This window comes from Cololabis saira, chromosome 12, assembly GCF_033807715.1.
Source record: "Cololabis saira isolate AMF1-May2022 chromosome 12, fColSai1.1, whole genome shotgun sequence".
Classification (NCBI taxonomy): Eukaryota; Metazoa; Chordata; class Actinopteri; order Beloniformes; family Belonidae; genus Cololabis; species Cololabis saira.
In genome coordinates this window covers 9941293-9956675 of record NC_084598.1, presented here as the reverse complement: position 1 = coordinate 9956675, position 15383 = coordinate 9941293, and the positions used below count along the sequence as shown (strand labels likewise).

The 15383-nt window shown below is 40.9% G+C and overlaps 2 protein-coding genes across 5 annotated transcripts in view; one reads left to right on the top strand and one right to left on the bottom strand.

Annotated features, from left to right (window-relative positions):
* scube3 (signal peptide, CUB domain, EGF-like 3) overlaps window positions 1–8799 on the top strand; it is a 116369-nt gene extending 107570 nt beyond the window's left edge. For both annotated transcript variants that reach the window (XM_061735419.1, XM_061735417.1), the window contains 6 exons: window positions 89–256; window positions 1031–1192; window positions 1279–1476; window positions 1588–1740; window positions 5646–5725; window positions 5958–8799. In XM_061735419.1, coding sequence (XP_061591403.1) covers window positions 89–256; window positions 1031–1192; window positions 1279–1476; window positions 1588–1740; window positions 5646–5725; window positions 5958–6110 — 914 coding nt within the window. In that variant the 3' untranslated portion in view covers window positions 6111–8799. The remainder of the gene's footprint in view (window positions 1–88; window positions 257–1030; window positions 1193–1278; window positions 1477–1587; window positions 1741–5645; window positions 5726–5957) is intronic.
* LOC133456818 (C4b-binding protein-like) lies at window positions 8791–14875 on the bottom strand. Of its 3 annotated transcripts, none has more exons than XM_061735420.1 (11): window positions 14772–14875; window positions 14492–14689; window positions 13384–13483; window positions 13228–13301; window positions 11554–11778; window positions 11257–11451; window positions 10401–10497; window positions 10225–10298; window positions 9965–10141; window positions 9112–9294; window positions 8791–9029 (listed from the first exon to the last, which is right to left on the bottom strand). In XM_061735420.1, the coding sequence occupies exons 1-11, from the start codon at window positions 14824–14826 to the stop codon at window positions 9007–9009; spliced, it is 1401 nt and encodes a 466-aa protein (XP_061591404.1). In that variant the 5' UTR covers window positions 14827–14875; the 3' UTR covers window positions 8791–9006. The 3 variants fall into 3 exon arrangements, with proteins under 3 accessions (XP_061591404.1, XP_061591405.1, XP_061591406.1); XM_061735421.1 differs by having other exon boundaries at window positions 11365–11451; XM_061735422.1 differs by lacking the exon at window positions 11257–11451 and having other exon boundaries at window positions 8792–9029.
* Window positions 14876–15383: the final 508 nt, after the last annotated feature.

The following is a 15383-nucleotide window of genomic DNA, read 5'->3' as shown; positions in this document are numbered from 1 at the left end:
CCCCCTCAACTCCAGTACTGTGTGTGTTTTTCTGGTCCAGCGGCGTCATTAGTAAACCTGAACCATGTGATGTTCTCCTCCAATCCAGGTCAGTGTCCAACAGGATACTTTTCCAACGACGGGTTCAAACCGTGTCAGCCGTGCCCTCTGGGCTCCTATCAGCCGGACCTGGGGCGGACCCTGTGTTTCCCCTGCGGGGGGGGGCTCGGCACCAAGCGGGAAGGCGCCAGCTCCTTCCACGACTGTGAAGTCAAAGGTCAGCGCAGTCTTGATGAAGTTTGGATAGAAAAAAAATAATAGATTTAATTTCATTTATTCCATTCATGGTATATATTCTTAATAATGTTGTACAAAATTCCATGAAGTACACATTATCACCATGAAAGAAAAGGAGCAGGAAGAAGAAAACTTATGATACGTGCCCCTCTCTGTTAATACAATTACATTGATTTACTGAACACCAATCTATCTATACACATATTTATAACAAAAAAACAAACAAAAATACCACTCTTCTATCTATTTTTTTCTCTTTCTCCTTCTTCTTTTTTGTAGGCTCTTATCTTTTCTTTTTTAAACATTTTCTTAAGCTGATACAAACTTGTGCAACTTTTCAGTTCCTTGCTTTGTCCATGCCATATTTTTACACCTGTAACAGAAATACACCTTTGTTTTATGTTTAGCCTTGCAAAAGTATGTTTGAAATCAAGTTTAAGTCTCTTGTCCTCATCCTCCAATCTGAACAAATTTTGTAACTGTTCTGGTAACAATCTATTTTTTGCTTTAAACATTATTTTTAAAGTTTGAAGTTCAACTATATCCGCCATTTTCAACAAACCTGCCGGAATAAATAATCTGTTTGATGGTTCTCTGATGCCGACCCTGTGAATGACTCTCACTGCTCTTTACTGTAGCACAAACAGAGGAGAGATGTTACTTACATAGGTATTACCATAGGTATTATTATAGATGCTTCTATAATGGTCAGAACTTCTTCAGTTGACATGTTTGTTGGTTCTTTTCCCGGCAGTTCAATGTTCTCCGGGTCACTACTATAACACCACGGTCCATCGGTGCATCCGCTGCCCGGTGGGGACCTACCAGACGGAGTTCAGACAGAACTACTGCATCTCCTGCCCAGGAAACACCACCACGGATTTTGACGGGGCCACAAGTGTCTCACAATGCAAAAGTGAGCATGAACATGACCGCGTGAAGTGTCCGTGCACGTCCTTGACTCGAGCTCGTATCTGATCTGGTTTGCTCGTGTATGTTCAGACAGGCAATGCGGCGGCGAGATGGGTGAGTTCATGGGTTACATCGAGTCACCTAACTACCCTGGTAATTACCCGGCCAACGTGGAGTGTATCTGGAACATCAACCCGCCCAGCAAGCGCAAGATCCTGATTGTGGTGCCGGAGATTTTCCTGCCCTCGGAGGACGAGTGTGGAGATGTGCTGGTTATGAGGAAGAACTGTATGTCTCTCTTTTACTCTCTGAATCACATTCAATCGAGTGTCGTCTCTATGTGAACGTAATGCAGGTATGAAGACGTGACTGTTGTTGTTCTCTCCGTGATTCTTCAAGGGTCGGCTACGTCTATCACCACCTATGAGACTTGTCAGACGTATGAGCGGCCCATCGCCTTCACAGCTCGCTCCAGACGTCTGTGGATCAACTTCAAGTCCAATGAAGCCAACAGCGCCAGAGGCTTCCAAATCCCTTATGTTACTTACGATGGTAGGCAGCATCACCTGACTTGTGTACTTGTCTTATCTCTATCTCCTCCTTTAATCCTTGCTACTTCTCCAGTTTCTCATGTTCCTTTGGGATTGCTACTTCAATCACCACTGCTCTGTTCTGGAGTCTGTCCACCACCAGTATGTCAGGCTGGTTAGCCATCACTGGTTGATCAGTCTGGACCTGGACGTCCCACCGGATCTTTGCTCTTTCCTTCACCACCACCCGTGCAGGTTTCTCCCACCTTGACTTGGGGACTTCCAACCCAGACTCAGTGACTACGTTTACATGCAGTCAAAATTCGGGTTATTGCTAATATTCCGGTTACTGAAACATTAGGAATATTCCGTTTACAAGCGTGAGCAAACAGGGTTATCCCTGTTTACATGGTGATTAATCATTCGGGATATCTCGATCAAACCAGTGACGCGCAGAGAACGTGATGACGTCATTTCCGCTTCTTCTTCCTGTATCCAAATTCAAAACAAATGCTGCTTCGCGCAACTTTTCGCTCACCTTCTTGTAAATCTGGCTATCCCGGTACTTTCTACCGTCTACAAATGCCAAAATGTTCATATCCTTCATTACATTTATGAAGTGATTAGTCTCCTCCTCACTCCAAAAGTGTGGCGTGGTCTTGTGTTTCCCCGTGTTTATAAGAACTTCCTGGACTCAAAAGGATTCCTTGTGAACAGAGCATGTGCAGAAAACAAATTCATGTTCCGTTTGATGGGGAAATTCCGTTTGGCGTTTACATGACCGAATATTCAGGTTTTAAAAGGAGTAACCCAGGGCTCATATTCGGGTTTTTAAAAACCCGGAATATGAGCAAATTCGGGTTTTTCAAAGGGGTTATTGGTGTTTACATGGCCGTGCAAATTCGGGTTATTGCCAATATTTAAAAAAAATTTTAAAAGGGTTATTGATGCATGGAAACCCAGTCAGTGCAGATGTTTCTGTACGCTGTAACCCGGTTGTGGTGTTCCATGTGTACTTTACCCGCCAGCATCTTGCACCCTGCTATTACGTGCTGGGTTGTCTCTGCGACAGAACTAGAACCACCCCGAAAAGAATCAGAACCAACTCAAACACAATCATGTTTGCAGGCCAGAGCTTCAGGACAAGCGTGCCGACCTGCAGTCCCCCCTCTGATCCTCCCACTGCTGCTTCCACCTGTCTGTGTTGATGTCTGGTAGATTCCTGCTGACATCCTGGCCTGTGGTCCCCCCATCCCCCCTCTGTCCACCTCAGTGTCTGCTGTCTACATCTGTTTATATAGTCATCCCTGTACTGCACCAGTTAGCCATTGTGTCTGTGTCTCTCCTTTCTCTGTTCTTCATTCTCTCTGTCTGTTCTCTCTTTTCCTGCTCTGCCCAGCTGGTCTTCAGCAGGAGGTCCCCCTTATGATCCAGGTCCTGGTCCAGGTTTCTTCCCTCCTAAAGGGGAGTTTTTCTTGCCACTGTTTGGATTAAGGTTTTTCTCCCACTAGGGGAGTTTTTACCTGCCATTGTTTGTTATGTTTATGTAATAATTGCTCGGGGGTCGTGTTCTGGGTCTCTGGAAAGATCCTGGAGACAACTTCTGTTGTAATAGACATAAATAAAATTGAATTGAACCAGAACCACCTCAGACAAAACCACAACCACCCTGAAAAGAACCAGAACCAGCTCAAACTTCTTAGCTCCGGTCTAATTCCTCTGCTCCTTTCTTCATCAATCTTCCTCACTTCAGCGTATCAGTCCTTCAACTTATCCTCCTCTTGAAAACAGGGTTCCTTTCTTCAACTGATCTTCCTTTCTTCAGATTATTTTCTTTTCAGTCCATCTTCTTTTCAACTGATCTTCCTGCCTTCCTTCAGCTTTAATCCTCCTCTTCAGCTGATCTTCCTCTTTTGTGGTCAACTCTTTGTCTTTAGCTTATCTTCCTGTCATAAGCCCACCTTCTTCTCTTCAGCTGCTATTCCTTGGTCTTCGGCTCCTCCCTTCTTCCATCATTTTAAGAGTTGACCATTTTGAGCTCGTCAGCGTTCAACCCTGCACCGTTTAAAGGAAATGCAGCTTTTTCTAGTATTTCGTTAGTACATCATCTAAACAACCCCATGCTAAATTCAAAAGCTGAGAGCTAAATAATTATGAGATTCATAGTCTGATTAGTGGACTAATCGTTTCAATATTCTATGACTATCAGAATAGTCGTTAGTTGCAGCCTTAATATATATATATATATATATATATATATATATATATATATATATATATATATATATATATATATATATATATATATATATATATATATATATATATATACTGTATATATATATATATATATATATATATATATATATATATATATATATATATATATATATATATATATATATATATATATATATATATATATATATATATATATATACAGTATATATATATATTTGTGTGCATGTGTGTGTCCTTTCTGATCTGATAATTCAGGAAAAATAATGGTGGTGTATAATTTGTATTTCTCTGCCCTGTCATATTATTGATCTTACTACAGATGTCTAAACAATGAAATGCTCCGATGCCAAAAACTATCTGTAACAAGTTGAAAAATATCTATTTTTTTAGAGGCATTTTTATCGTTGTGATTCATTGCAGTTCCTTTTATACTTCTTCAGTTATTTATTGTTGTAGTTTTATCATAGGGATCAGAATGAGCTCAGGCATTTGGCTGCTCCAACCTGTCAAGAGAAGATGTCCCTTTGATGCCGTTCCAAAGTCCCATCATACATCTGTACATTCCCACATGTGTAGGCCACTCCTCCCACGGGCATTGATGCACACGTTCACTGATGCTCAGCCCAAACGTAGACTCCTCCGACCACAGGACACACGTCCACCGTCTGCTTCTCCGTCTGAGTTAGTCTGTACCCAGAGAACCTGGCGGTGTGTTTGTGCAAAGCTGAAACGTGCCTTTGCCGTTGCATAACACTGTTTTGGGTTCCGTTTGTCATTGCAGCAGGACTCTGCTGGGGAGTCGTAGATAGTCCATCTGGCTGTATCCATCACAATGACTCAGATTTATGACTTCTGTTTTCTCCGTCTCTACACACATCCAGCTGCACTTTACGACCTCAGCCTTTATGCACTGACATCTCCTTTAAACTGTCATCCCCTAAAGATGCTAAAAGACCTACATGTTTTGGGATTTTTTATGATAGATGACTTATTTCTTTATAAGCATAATTAAAGACTTGTTTCATGCTGTAATTACAGTTTAAATGTCATTTGAAGCAATATTTGCTGGCTCTTAGGGAGCATTGCTTTTGGCCCAAACCAGGCAAAGAAAGTGGAACTCCTGCAAATGGTTTTCTGCCATGATGTCACACATCGATGAAGCTGGCTCACAGAGATAAAGTCGTGCCAGAGGTGTCTGGGACTCACAGAAGAGAAAATGAGAGTGTTTGTTTTGTTTGTTTTTTCTGTTTATACCCAACCCAGACACCCTCACTTTTCGCTAAATGATCTCTGCTCGGAGAATCTTTGCCACAACTCGGTATCAAAGGACCCCCGAAGGGTCTTATGATATAGGGATTTGCAAAATATTATTGGTTACCAATTTTTGACTGATAAATCAAAAACTTTGATGTCAGAAAACGGCAGAAAAACATTGTTATTCACACTAAGTGTTTGGTTTGAATGACTCCCCCGCCAGCATAACAGTGTTGCAGCACAGCTTTTCTCCACCTTTAATGGTCTGAAACATGTTTATGAAAAAGTAACACCAGTCAAAGTGAGTTTCTTACCGTCTGCATTTGCCGCTATTGCACCAGCCTAATCGTTCATGACAGTCGAGACATTATTTCATTCATGCCGTGACGTGCTTTGAGCTAATGACGTCTTGTGTTGTTTTTATGAATTCAGAGGACTATGAGCAGCTCGTGGAGGACATAGTGCGAGATGGAAGGCTCTACGCCTCAGAAAACCATCAAGAAATCCTTAAGGTCTGCAGTTTTTTTTTTTTTTTTGTGTCCTTCTCATAGCATCAATCACCAAAGTCATGCATGGTTTACACACAGGACAGGATGATTGAGTAAAGTCTCTGGCTGCAGCTGTAAACCTAATCAAAGCTGTTGAGTGAGGTTGTGCATGAATGCTGCAAAAGTCTAAGTCTTGATTCCAGTTGTGTAATTTGCACCGTGCGGTGGTTTTAACATCTGTCTGTTCTGTCTGCAGGATAAAAAACTGATTAAGACTCTTTTTGACGTGCTGGCTCACCCAAACCACTACTTCAAGTACACCACTCGGGAGTCCAACGAGATGCTTCCCCGCTCCTTCATACGTCTCATAAGCAGCAAAGTGTCTGCTTTCCTGCGGCCATACAAGTAAAAGTCACGCAGCTGCTGATGCGCCGGGCAACCCCCCCGTCCCCACTCCCACCCCGTCCCTAGACCAGACACCCTCCTCCTCCACCTTAAAGGCCTCATCCCGCAACCCCACAAAGGACTTTTGAACACAAAACCTACTAGTGCGTTTACCCCTCTTATTTTATTTTATTTTATTTTTTTGAAATAGGCTTTTACAATAAACACGACATAAATCCAAGATATTTCAAACGCCATTGTTTTTTCTGGGGTTAATTTTTTTTTTTTTTTTTTTTTTACGTTTGTCAGTTTGCGTTCAACACAGGTCTGCACTTCCGAGCTCAAGCGTTCAGCAGGGGGGGGGGGGGGTGTATGTCAGTAGGTTTGGTTTCTGTTGTGATGTGCAATGAAACCACAAAAAGAAAAAAGAAAAAAAAAGAAAAAGCCTTTTTCAGACAGTAGGAGTGACGTTTTGTTTATGCGGTTTGAGCCTGATAGAGCTTGTTATTGTATTTACTTCAGTGAGCTGTGCGAAATTCCGGCTCCGGTTCTTACCATTAAGTGTGACTGTAAGTGTTGTGCAAGTTGTAGTGTGTAACTGTGGTCCCATCTCCCGTGTCTGTGAGCCGTCCTCGAGGAGGAGCAGTTGCTAAACTTCACACTGCAGCTGCGTTCCAGGTCCTTCAAAGCCCCATTTTTTTTTAATTTTTTTTTTTATTTGCGCTCTTAGAGCAGTTTCCAACTGTTAAAACAGTGAATCTGTGTGTTCCTCTGTCTGTTTAGACTGTACCAGTGTTTCTCAACCCTCACATCACTTCCTCCGCTCTTTTTTTGGTTGTTTTTTTTTTTTTTTTCAAGCCAGCTCAAAGCAAACACAAAAAACATTTGGTTTATTATTCCAGGAACCGAGTGGACATTTTAGAGATACAACTCAAGAGTCACAAAATGAGACGGTGTGATGTATTAGTGGAGCATGTCTCAAAGAGTGAGACAAGTGTCTTTTAGGGACATTATGTTTGCTGCTTCTTTTAAAAGGTCACTTTAATTCTTCATCCTCGTTGACTTTCTGATATACTTCACATGCTATTCATCTGCTGAATCAAAGAAAAGGGAAACGCTTCCGCTCGTACGCCCGGTAACTCGCTAACTTCTCCTCGCCCCGTCTGTGGACTACCAGTTTTGTTGTGTTTTGTTTCAGTCTTGTAAATAATGAAAGTAAATTAGACGAAGGTGGAATTCTTTAATCCTGATTTGCTTATGCGGGACTCCCCACCGAAAATCACTTTCTGCCCCCGATGTCCCACCGGTTTCCAACCCAAAGACCCCAGACACCACCCACTCGCATGTGTCGTGTCCCAGCGTGGACAGCTCGTCCAAAGGCTGCTCCAAAGAGAGCAGGTCAAGTAGTTTTGTGCATTAATAACCTGCTATCCCTCCTTTTTTTTTTTTTTTTTTTTTTTTGTACAAAGTGCAATGAATGAAACTGGCATGCATTAACTTCAGTTACGCCCTGTTGTGACCTGCAAATGAAAAGAAAAGAAAAAAAAAACACATGCAAAATGTGTTTTGAGCTGCGGTCTTGTCGAGACTCATAATATTAAATGTTAATCTCTCACAACGTGCAGGAGATTTTAAGGCTTCAGCGTGTTGCTGGTGTTGAGAAAATGAAAAGAAAAAAAAAAGTAGAAAAAAAATGAACATTTGCTGTATAAAATGACAATAAGGGTAAATATAACTGAACTTTAGTGAGAATCTAACGTTTGCTCTATAATAGCATCCGTCAGGTGAAGAGAGATTTTGCAGTAATCCAGGAAGTTTGCCGACATTTTGGGAGTGTAAACTTAGTTTAAGAGCTTAATCTGCCTATTGCATCTACGAAAGCTTACTAGTTTACATCTACCAGTTAGTGTAGGAATGACAAGTTCTGCCTTCAGTTCAGGTCAGACTATTTCCTGAGTTGAAGCTGAGGCTTCCTGCAATCCTCACACTGACCACAGGAACAAGAAATGGAACAAGTTTATTTCCCAGAAAGTCTGAGACTTGACGCAGATGACTCGGTGGGAAAAGCAGTGTAAACAGAAGCTTTCCCTCTCCAATCTGAGGATGTTTTATCCCCACTCATGTAAATAAAGATAAATGGGGTTGGGTATTTTATGTTAGAGACCATAGAGATTTTGTGGACAGCAGTTCATATCAGTTTAAAATTCCTCTTCCCCGAGACAAATGTGTGACTTTAATCAGAAATGACGTGCAGGTGCACTAAATAGCCTCCCAGTGCACTCTCAGCCCACAGGTCCTCACTCCCCATCACACCCTCCTCCTTCCACCAGAACCCGCTTCTTTCCTGCAACCTTTTGTTTTGTTTTTTTTTCTTTTTAAATTGTTGCCTTTTAAACAAGAGTTTGCTATGATGTATCGGAGTTCATAATGATATTTGCACTTGAATTGTTAATGCTCATGTAAAGAAATGTCTGGATTTTGTAATGTCTTTTTAAATGAATGGAATTGATGTTCTTATTTTCTCGTAGCTTGTTTGTTGATGAGACGCTCACTCACTGTTTAGTCTATAGAGATGGTACACATTATCAACTGTCAAAAAAAAGGAAAAAAAAGGGAAAAACCAATGTAAAGAGGTGAATGAAACAAGTTTGTTCTTGTTACTGCTCAAAACACTTATCAAAAATAAACATACTGTACTTCAGCTTCATTTTAAACACATTTTAATGTCTGTATAAATACCATATACAAGTATTAAGAGCTAAATACATAATGTACCATTATTAAAAAGGTGGTTTTTAACTGTGTTAATTTTGGAGACAATGTATTAATAGCTTAAGAGATGACTCTCATCTTCACCTGGTTGTTGTGGAACGGGTTATCCACGTTGGATTAAATAGTGCTTGTACATTGCAGGCAGCAGACTAGCCTCTCCAGTTGTGCCGCGCTGAAAGATCAAGTGGCAGAAAGTCATTAGAAAGTAAATGTTTTAAAATCTCTTGCATGTATCAGAAGAAGAGGATCCTTACAGAGGAGGCACCGGGGAAGCTGAGGAAGCCACCGGCCGTCACTGCTGCAGATGATGGAGCGTGGTCCCGCGATGATGTAGCCCGGTTTACACTCCACCGATATCGTGTCCATGGGTTGATACTTGTTGTTCCGGGCTCCCATCCAGAAGCCGTTGCGCACATTTGGTGACGGACATGTTATTTCTGCGACGGGGAGAAAGAAAATGGTTTAGTACCATTTAAATAATGTTGTATAAGGGTCAATGACGAATAAGGATTTTCAACAGGTCAATTTTTTGAGTTTTTTGTCAAGATGAATTGGCACTAGCCTTAAAAAAGGTCATGTGGTGCAACCATGATTCATATTAAAATAAATTAATTTCCTTAACATCTTGACATCTTTTTTTTTTGCAAGTTTTCAGTATTATACAAAAATGGTTGTTTTTTTAATGGTCGCGCCACATGATATTTCATAAAATGGACATAATCAGTCAAGCTTTGTTCGTATATTATGATGGAAATATGAATACAAATGTGATGCAATCTTACACACTACAAGACATTTTGGAAATCATGCCAGAGAGGGCAGAAGATTGATTTAAAAACATTTAGAGTGATTTCAAAAAAAGTTTTCAGTCCTGGTCGGATGGTCGCACCACATGACATTTTGGCGCTTAAAACAACAACAAAATCCCAAATAACTAGTATTTTTTGTCAAATTCAAGTGTGTCCATATGTGGGACAGGTCAGTCATATATATTGTATTTTCTTATCCATTTAAACCTTTTTTGAATTGAAAAAAAATCTGTTTTTCAGAAAAATATAGGCGTCACGTCATTGACCCATAATAATTGCAGCACCAGCGATGAGAGACCTTGGCATTGTGGCGGAGAGGCGCTCCACGTCCCGTCCTTGGTGCACCAGATCTCCCTCGGGCCCACGAGCGTTCCCTGGCGGCATGCGAACTGAAGCGCGCTCCTGTACAGGTACGGTGGCTCCTGGAGGCCTTTCCTTTCGGCGTTCGTCACCTCTGGCTCGACACATGTCACAACTGCCAGAAATGGAGACGTTATAACTTGTGAAGAGTTTCAGGTCAACCTGTAACGGGTCTGGCGTGCATGTGTGTGCGTGTACCTTCACAATCAGGAACCCGTCCGTCCCAACCGTTATTCATGCAGGTCCTAGTGGCCTTTCCCACAAGTACATACCTGATGACAGGACAGGGATAAAGCCACATGTTCAGTGAATGAGAATTAAAAAATGGAAAGGATAATGGCATCAAAAAGAGAGTAATAATAAAGTTATTTTACCCATCATTACACACGGCTGTGGCAGTGTCTCCAAACTCAATTCCAGTATACTCAAACTGTCCGTTTTGAATCTCTCCTGCATTTCCACAAAGTTTCCCTTTTGAAAAAAATATGAAGTTGTTAACGAGACATTTGTAGATGTTTAAAAATACAGAGCTTGAATCATAGAGTTGTTCTTCAGTTTTGGAATTCATCACCTCTATATTTACTTTTAATTTTTTCCCAAAACTTTGGAAATTCAAAGACTTAAACTTCACTCACATCAGGTTATTAAAGAATCGTGTCAAATTTTTTAAATATTGTCAGACAGTTTAGATCAGAAACGGCATGCATTGCATTATTATGTGACATAAACCTCATGAGACCTGAGTGTGTGGACGTCACACATTTTGTTGTTTGTGTCATAATATTTCATTTATAATCGGGGCCCAAAGCAACAAGAACCAGGTCTGAGGAGGTTAACACAAGTTTAAGATCAGAAGAATGAGCTTTTATAGATTGTAAAGAGGAATATAAATGGCTGCATGCACAATCACCACGATCATCAGAATGCCATCCTATCCTCCAAAAAACGAAATGAGAAAAACGGGAAAAAAAGATTCGAAAATAAGAGGTTTTACCTACATTTGCTCACATTTGGGCCTATAAATCTTTTAATAACATAAATATCCTTGTTCAAGCACTACGCTATTATGTACTAAACCAAATATGTGAAAAAAGCCTACTTTTATTGGGATGGGTTAATGTCTTCATGACATGAATGGTGGAAGGCTCCATGCATTTATGATAACAAACATGAGCATTCACAAAGCCGCACACAGAAAGCTTAATCGCAAAGGAACATAAATGTCCTTACGTTCACATTTTAGCTTCAGTTTTGTCCACTTTCCATTCACGCACGTGCGAGACCTGCTGCCCCACGTTGGAACGTACCCAACATTACACACATAATAGACTTTATCACCAGAGGCAAACGACGTCACGGCGATGTTCTTGTCAGCCAGGTGTGCGTTGGAGATGCCGACGGATGGCGGTGCGCCACATCTACTCACTGAGAAGACTCAGTTTAGACCTGGGAAACTTCCTAATCAGCAGGGATAGTGACTTACTGTAATAGTGCATAACTGGGTGTCTAGTGGAAACATAACCTCACCTCCTCTGCCTGATGAGTGTTGAGTTTTATCAGGGGAGGGACGACATCGAGGGGCTTGAGGCTGCCAGAGGCCCCCGGGACCACAGGTGATCTGCTGAGCTCCTTCCAGCTGGAAACCCTGCCTACATGTGAAGTTCATGCTCTCTCCCACCTGGTGCACCGAAGCCTCTCCACGTCTCTGCACAGCGTCATGCACTACCGGGGTGGAGCAGGTGGCCGCTCCCTCTGATGAGACATTAATCTCAGGTATTAACCAGGAATGTCATTTACTCCTGAATACTGTGCAAACACCAGTAAAAATGGCGAAAATGACCATTTGTTGTAAAAGCTACCAAGTAAAGAAGGACTTCATATAGTAAAACTACAGTGCTAGGCAAGGCAAGGCAAGTTTATTTATATAGCAAAATTCAACACAAGGTAATTCAAAGTGCTTTACATTGACATTAAAAGCGGCAAGACATAATTAGACAGTAAATAACAAATACGATTGAATACAATTATGAATAAGATAAGAAAATAAGTAAAATAATAAAAAGCACAAGCTGTTAAAAATAAGGGTAGTAGAGTCCAGCAGGTAAGTATTTAATTTAGGAGTACGCTTGCGGTAATGTTTTTAGGCCCGATTTAAAGGATCTACAGTTGGAGCAGACCTCAGGTCTACAGGAAGTTTGTTCCACCGGTGAGGAGCAGAATAACTGAACGCTGCCTCGCCCAGACCATTCAGGTCTTTGTACAGCAGCAGTAAGATTTTAAACTCTATCCTTTGACTCACTGGAAGCCAGTGTAGTGATTTCATGACCGGTGTAATATGGTCCAGTTTCCTGGTGTTTGTAAGGACTCTGGCGGCAGCGTTCTGGATCAGCTGCAGCTGCCTGATTGATTTCTTGTTAAGGCCTGTAAAGATGCCATTGCAATAATCCAACCTACTGAAAATGAATGCATGAATAAGTTTTTCCATGTCTTGTTTAGACAGAATACCCTTAATTCTAGCAATGTTTTTAGGTGGTAATAGGCAGATTTAGTGATAAACTTTAGATGGCTGTTGAAGTTCAGGTCTGAGTCAATAATTACACCCAGATTTCTGGCTTGATTTGTAGCTGTCAATGACATGGAGCCAAGGTGAGTGCTGATCTTTTCCATTTCATTTTCAGGGCCAAAAATGATCACCTCTGTCTTTTCTGCATTTAGCTGGACAAAATTCTGGCACATCCACTCATTGATTTGGTGAATACAGTTACAGTAGGGGACTGTGGTCATGTATAGTAAAACTACAGTACTACTACTACTGCTGCTGCAGTTTTCTAACCATTTTACTGATGCTGGCTAATGAAATATATACCAATAAATAGTTAGGCTTTTTAAAAATGTGTGAAAAATATGAGCATTAAATATGAACCTGCAATTCAAAGGCTAGTTGGCGTCCATATATGGTGTGTTTAATCCTATGACATCCAAATTACAACATCCTGATGACATCACACTGAATGAATGTGGTTCATCAGTAATATGGAAAATATGTTCAAAAGAATTAAAGGCTTTATAAAAACAATCGTTGTCCGTCAGGTTTTTGTTACTCATTTCTACGCCGCCCTCATGACGCCACCTCTTACACTGTTGCAACTTCAGCGTCAGACAATAAGCACGTAGCTTACAGTCAGTCGTGTTGCTGCCCACCTTCACAAGACGGGAATTCACCGGTCCATCCAGACTTCTTACATATCATGTAGTCCATTCCCTTCAGAGTGAATCTGTCGACATGGAGGAACAGTCAAATAAACTTGGAGTGTCTTCCTTTGCAGCTTCACATGACTTCTCTCAGACAAAACATACCCTTTGTTGCATTCAGCGTAGACTTTTTCTCCAATATATGTGTTCCCTTCATAATGGAACTGGCCATTGGGCAGATCCCCAGCGTTGCCACATGATTTCTCTGTCAGAAATGAAACATTATGGTTATCCTGACGAAGAAATAAGAATGAGACTTTGTCATTTGAAAAACAACCATGAGGTTCACCACAGCTATGTGGAGGGTATAGCAAAGATCTGATGAACTGGTATCCACCCATTCGTCATCCATACCAAGTTATTTCTATGTACGGTCACGGGGGACCTGCCAAAGCTAATCCCAGCTCTCTTTGGATTCAAATACAGAGTATGAACCTGGAAGGTTGGGTCATGTTGAAGTTTCATTTTGTGTCTAATATTGAATAATTGTAAGAACAAAGTCATGATACATCACGCTCTCTCTGCCAAGAGCTCACAATGTTTTCCAAGTAAGGACTCGACCAAAAACACGGGAAGAAGAAAAAATAATTAAACAGACAAAATGACCGATAACAGCCTTCATTTTTATGAATGAATATCATCAAAGTTGTCTATCCTCACTTCATTTCTCTCTGCTTTTTCCCTTTCTGAAGGGCTTGTCTGTAGCTTATTTGGGCCACAAAGTTTCTTCTTTTTTTTCCTTCTAAGATTTAGTTTAAAATTAATTTTGACAAAATTAAACGGTTTATCTTTTTCTATTTTAAGATACAAGGCAAATGCAAGCAGACGCTTGATAATAAAACGTTGCTCGTTCAAACTGGACTCAGCTGTGTTCTCCATTCAGACTATAAACGTTTATTTTATTAGGTTTTTTGGGGGAAGGATGCAGGTCTTATCCAACAAGCAATTACTCTTTAATCTAAACATGAGCATACAGCACAACTGATGCTTAAAAACATGCTTAATGAGACCCTTTTTTTCCTATTTTGTTATAAATAAAACCTTTGTACTTTCTCTCACAGCCAGCAGAGGGCAGTAAAGATCTTCTAGCGGGCCCTTAAATCAATTTCCCTCACATTTTAGCTCTTCAAATACGTCAATAAAGTCAATCTACTGGCAATAATATTCAACCGTAGCCTACTATTGAAGGGTACCAAATAGTGAGAGTTCTTACTTTCGCATTTTAGAGTGAGTTTGCTCCATGTTCCGTTGACACACTGCACGGAGCGGCTCCCCCTGGCTGGGGAGAAGTCCTCCAGGCAGTTGTAGTAAACCTTTTCCCCGCTGTGGAACCACGGTCTGGAGCTGTACTTCTGCTGCAGTCTGGTGTGGGGGAACTCCGCCGGAGTGGGACACTTCACATCATCCTGGGCTGCTCATGGCATATACACACGAATATTGTCATAAAAAAACAACATTATCTCCGGAATTTCAACTAAACTCTTTGAATTTACCTGTTGCAAGAAAAGCAAACGACAAAAGAAGAATATTCCCTCCGGCACTCCTCATGTTTGTTGGCTGTGTTGATCTGAGCGTCAAATCTGTCGGCAGGAGGAGCAGATGGTGCAATTTATAGAGGAAGGGTGGTGCAACCCTGAAAACTAGTGAGTAGGTAGTTAGAGGAGCATTCGAAAAATGCTCGACCTGTTTTGATTTGAGTTTGGAGTGCTGTCAAGTGAGGAAAAGCACTTCTCGAAATGATTAATATTTTAATGGGATTAAGGTCTGGACTGTGGAAAAGATATTAGATAGATAGATAGATAGATAGATAGATAGATAGATAGATAGATAGATAGATAGATGGATGGATGGATGGATGGATGGATGGATGGATGGATGGATGGATGGATGGATGGATGGATGGATGGATGGATGGATGGATGGATGGATGGATAGATAGATAGATAGATAGATAGATAGATAGATAGATAGATAGATAGATAGATAGATAGATAGATAGATAGATAGATAGATAGATAGATAGATAGATAGATAGATAGATAGATAGATAGATAGATAGGACAACCTCCAGTTCCCTCATGTAATGATCTTAGAGCGTCTGCTGT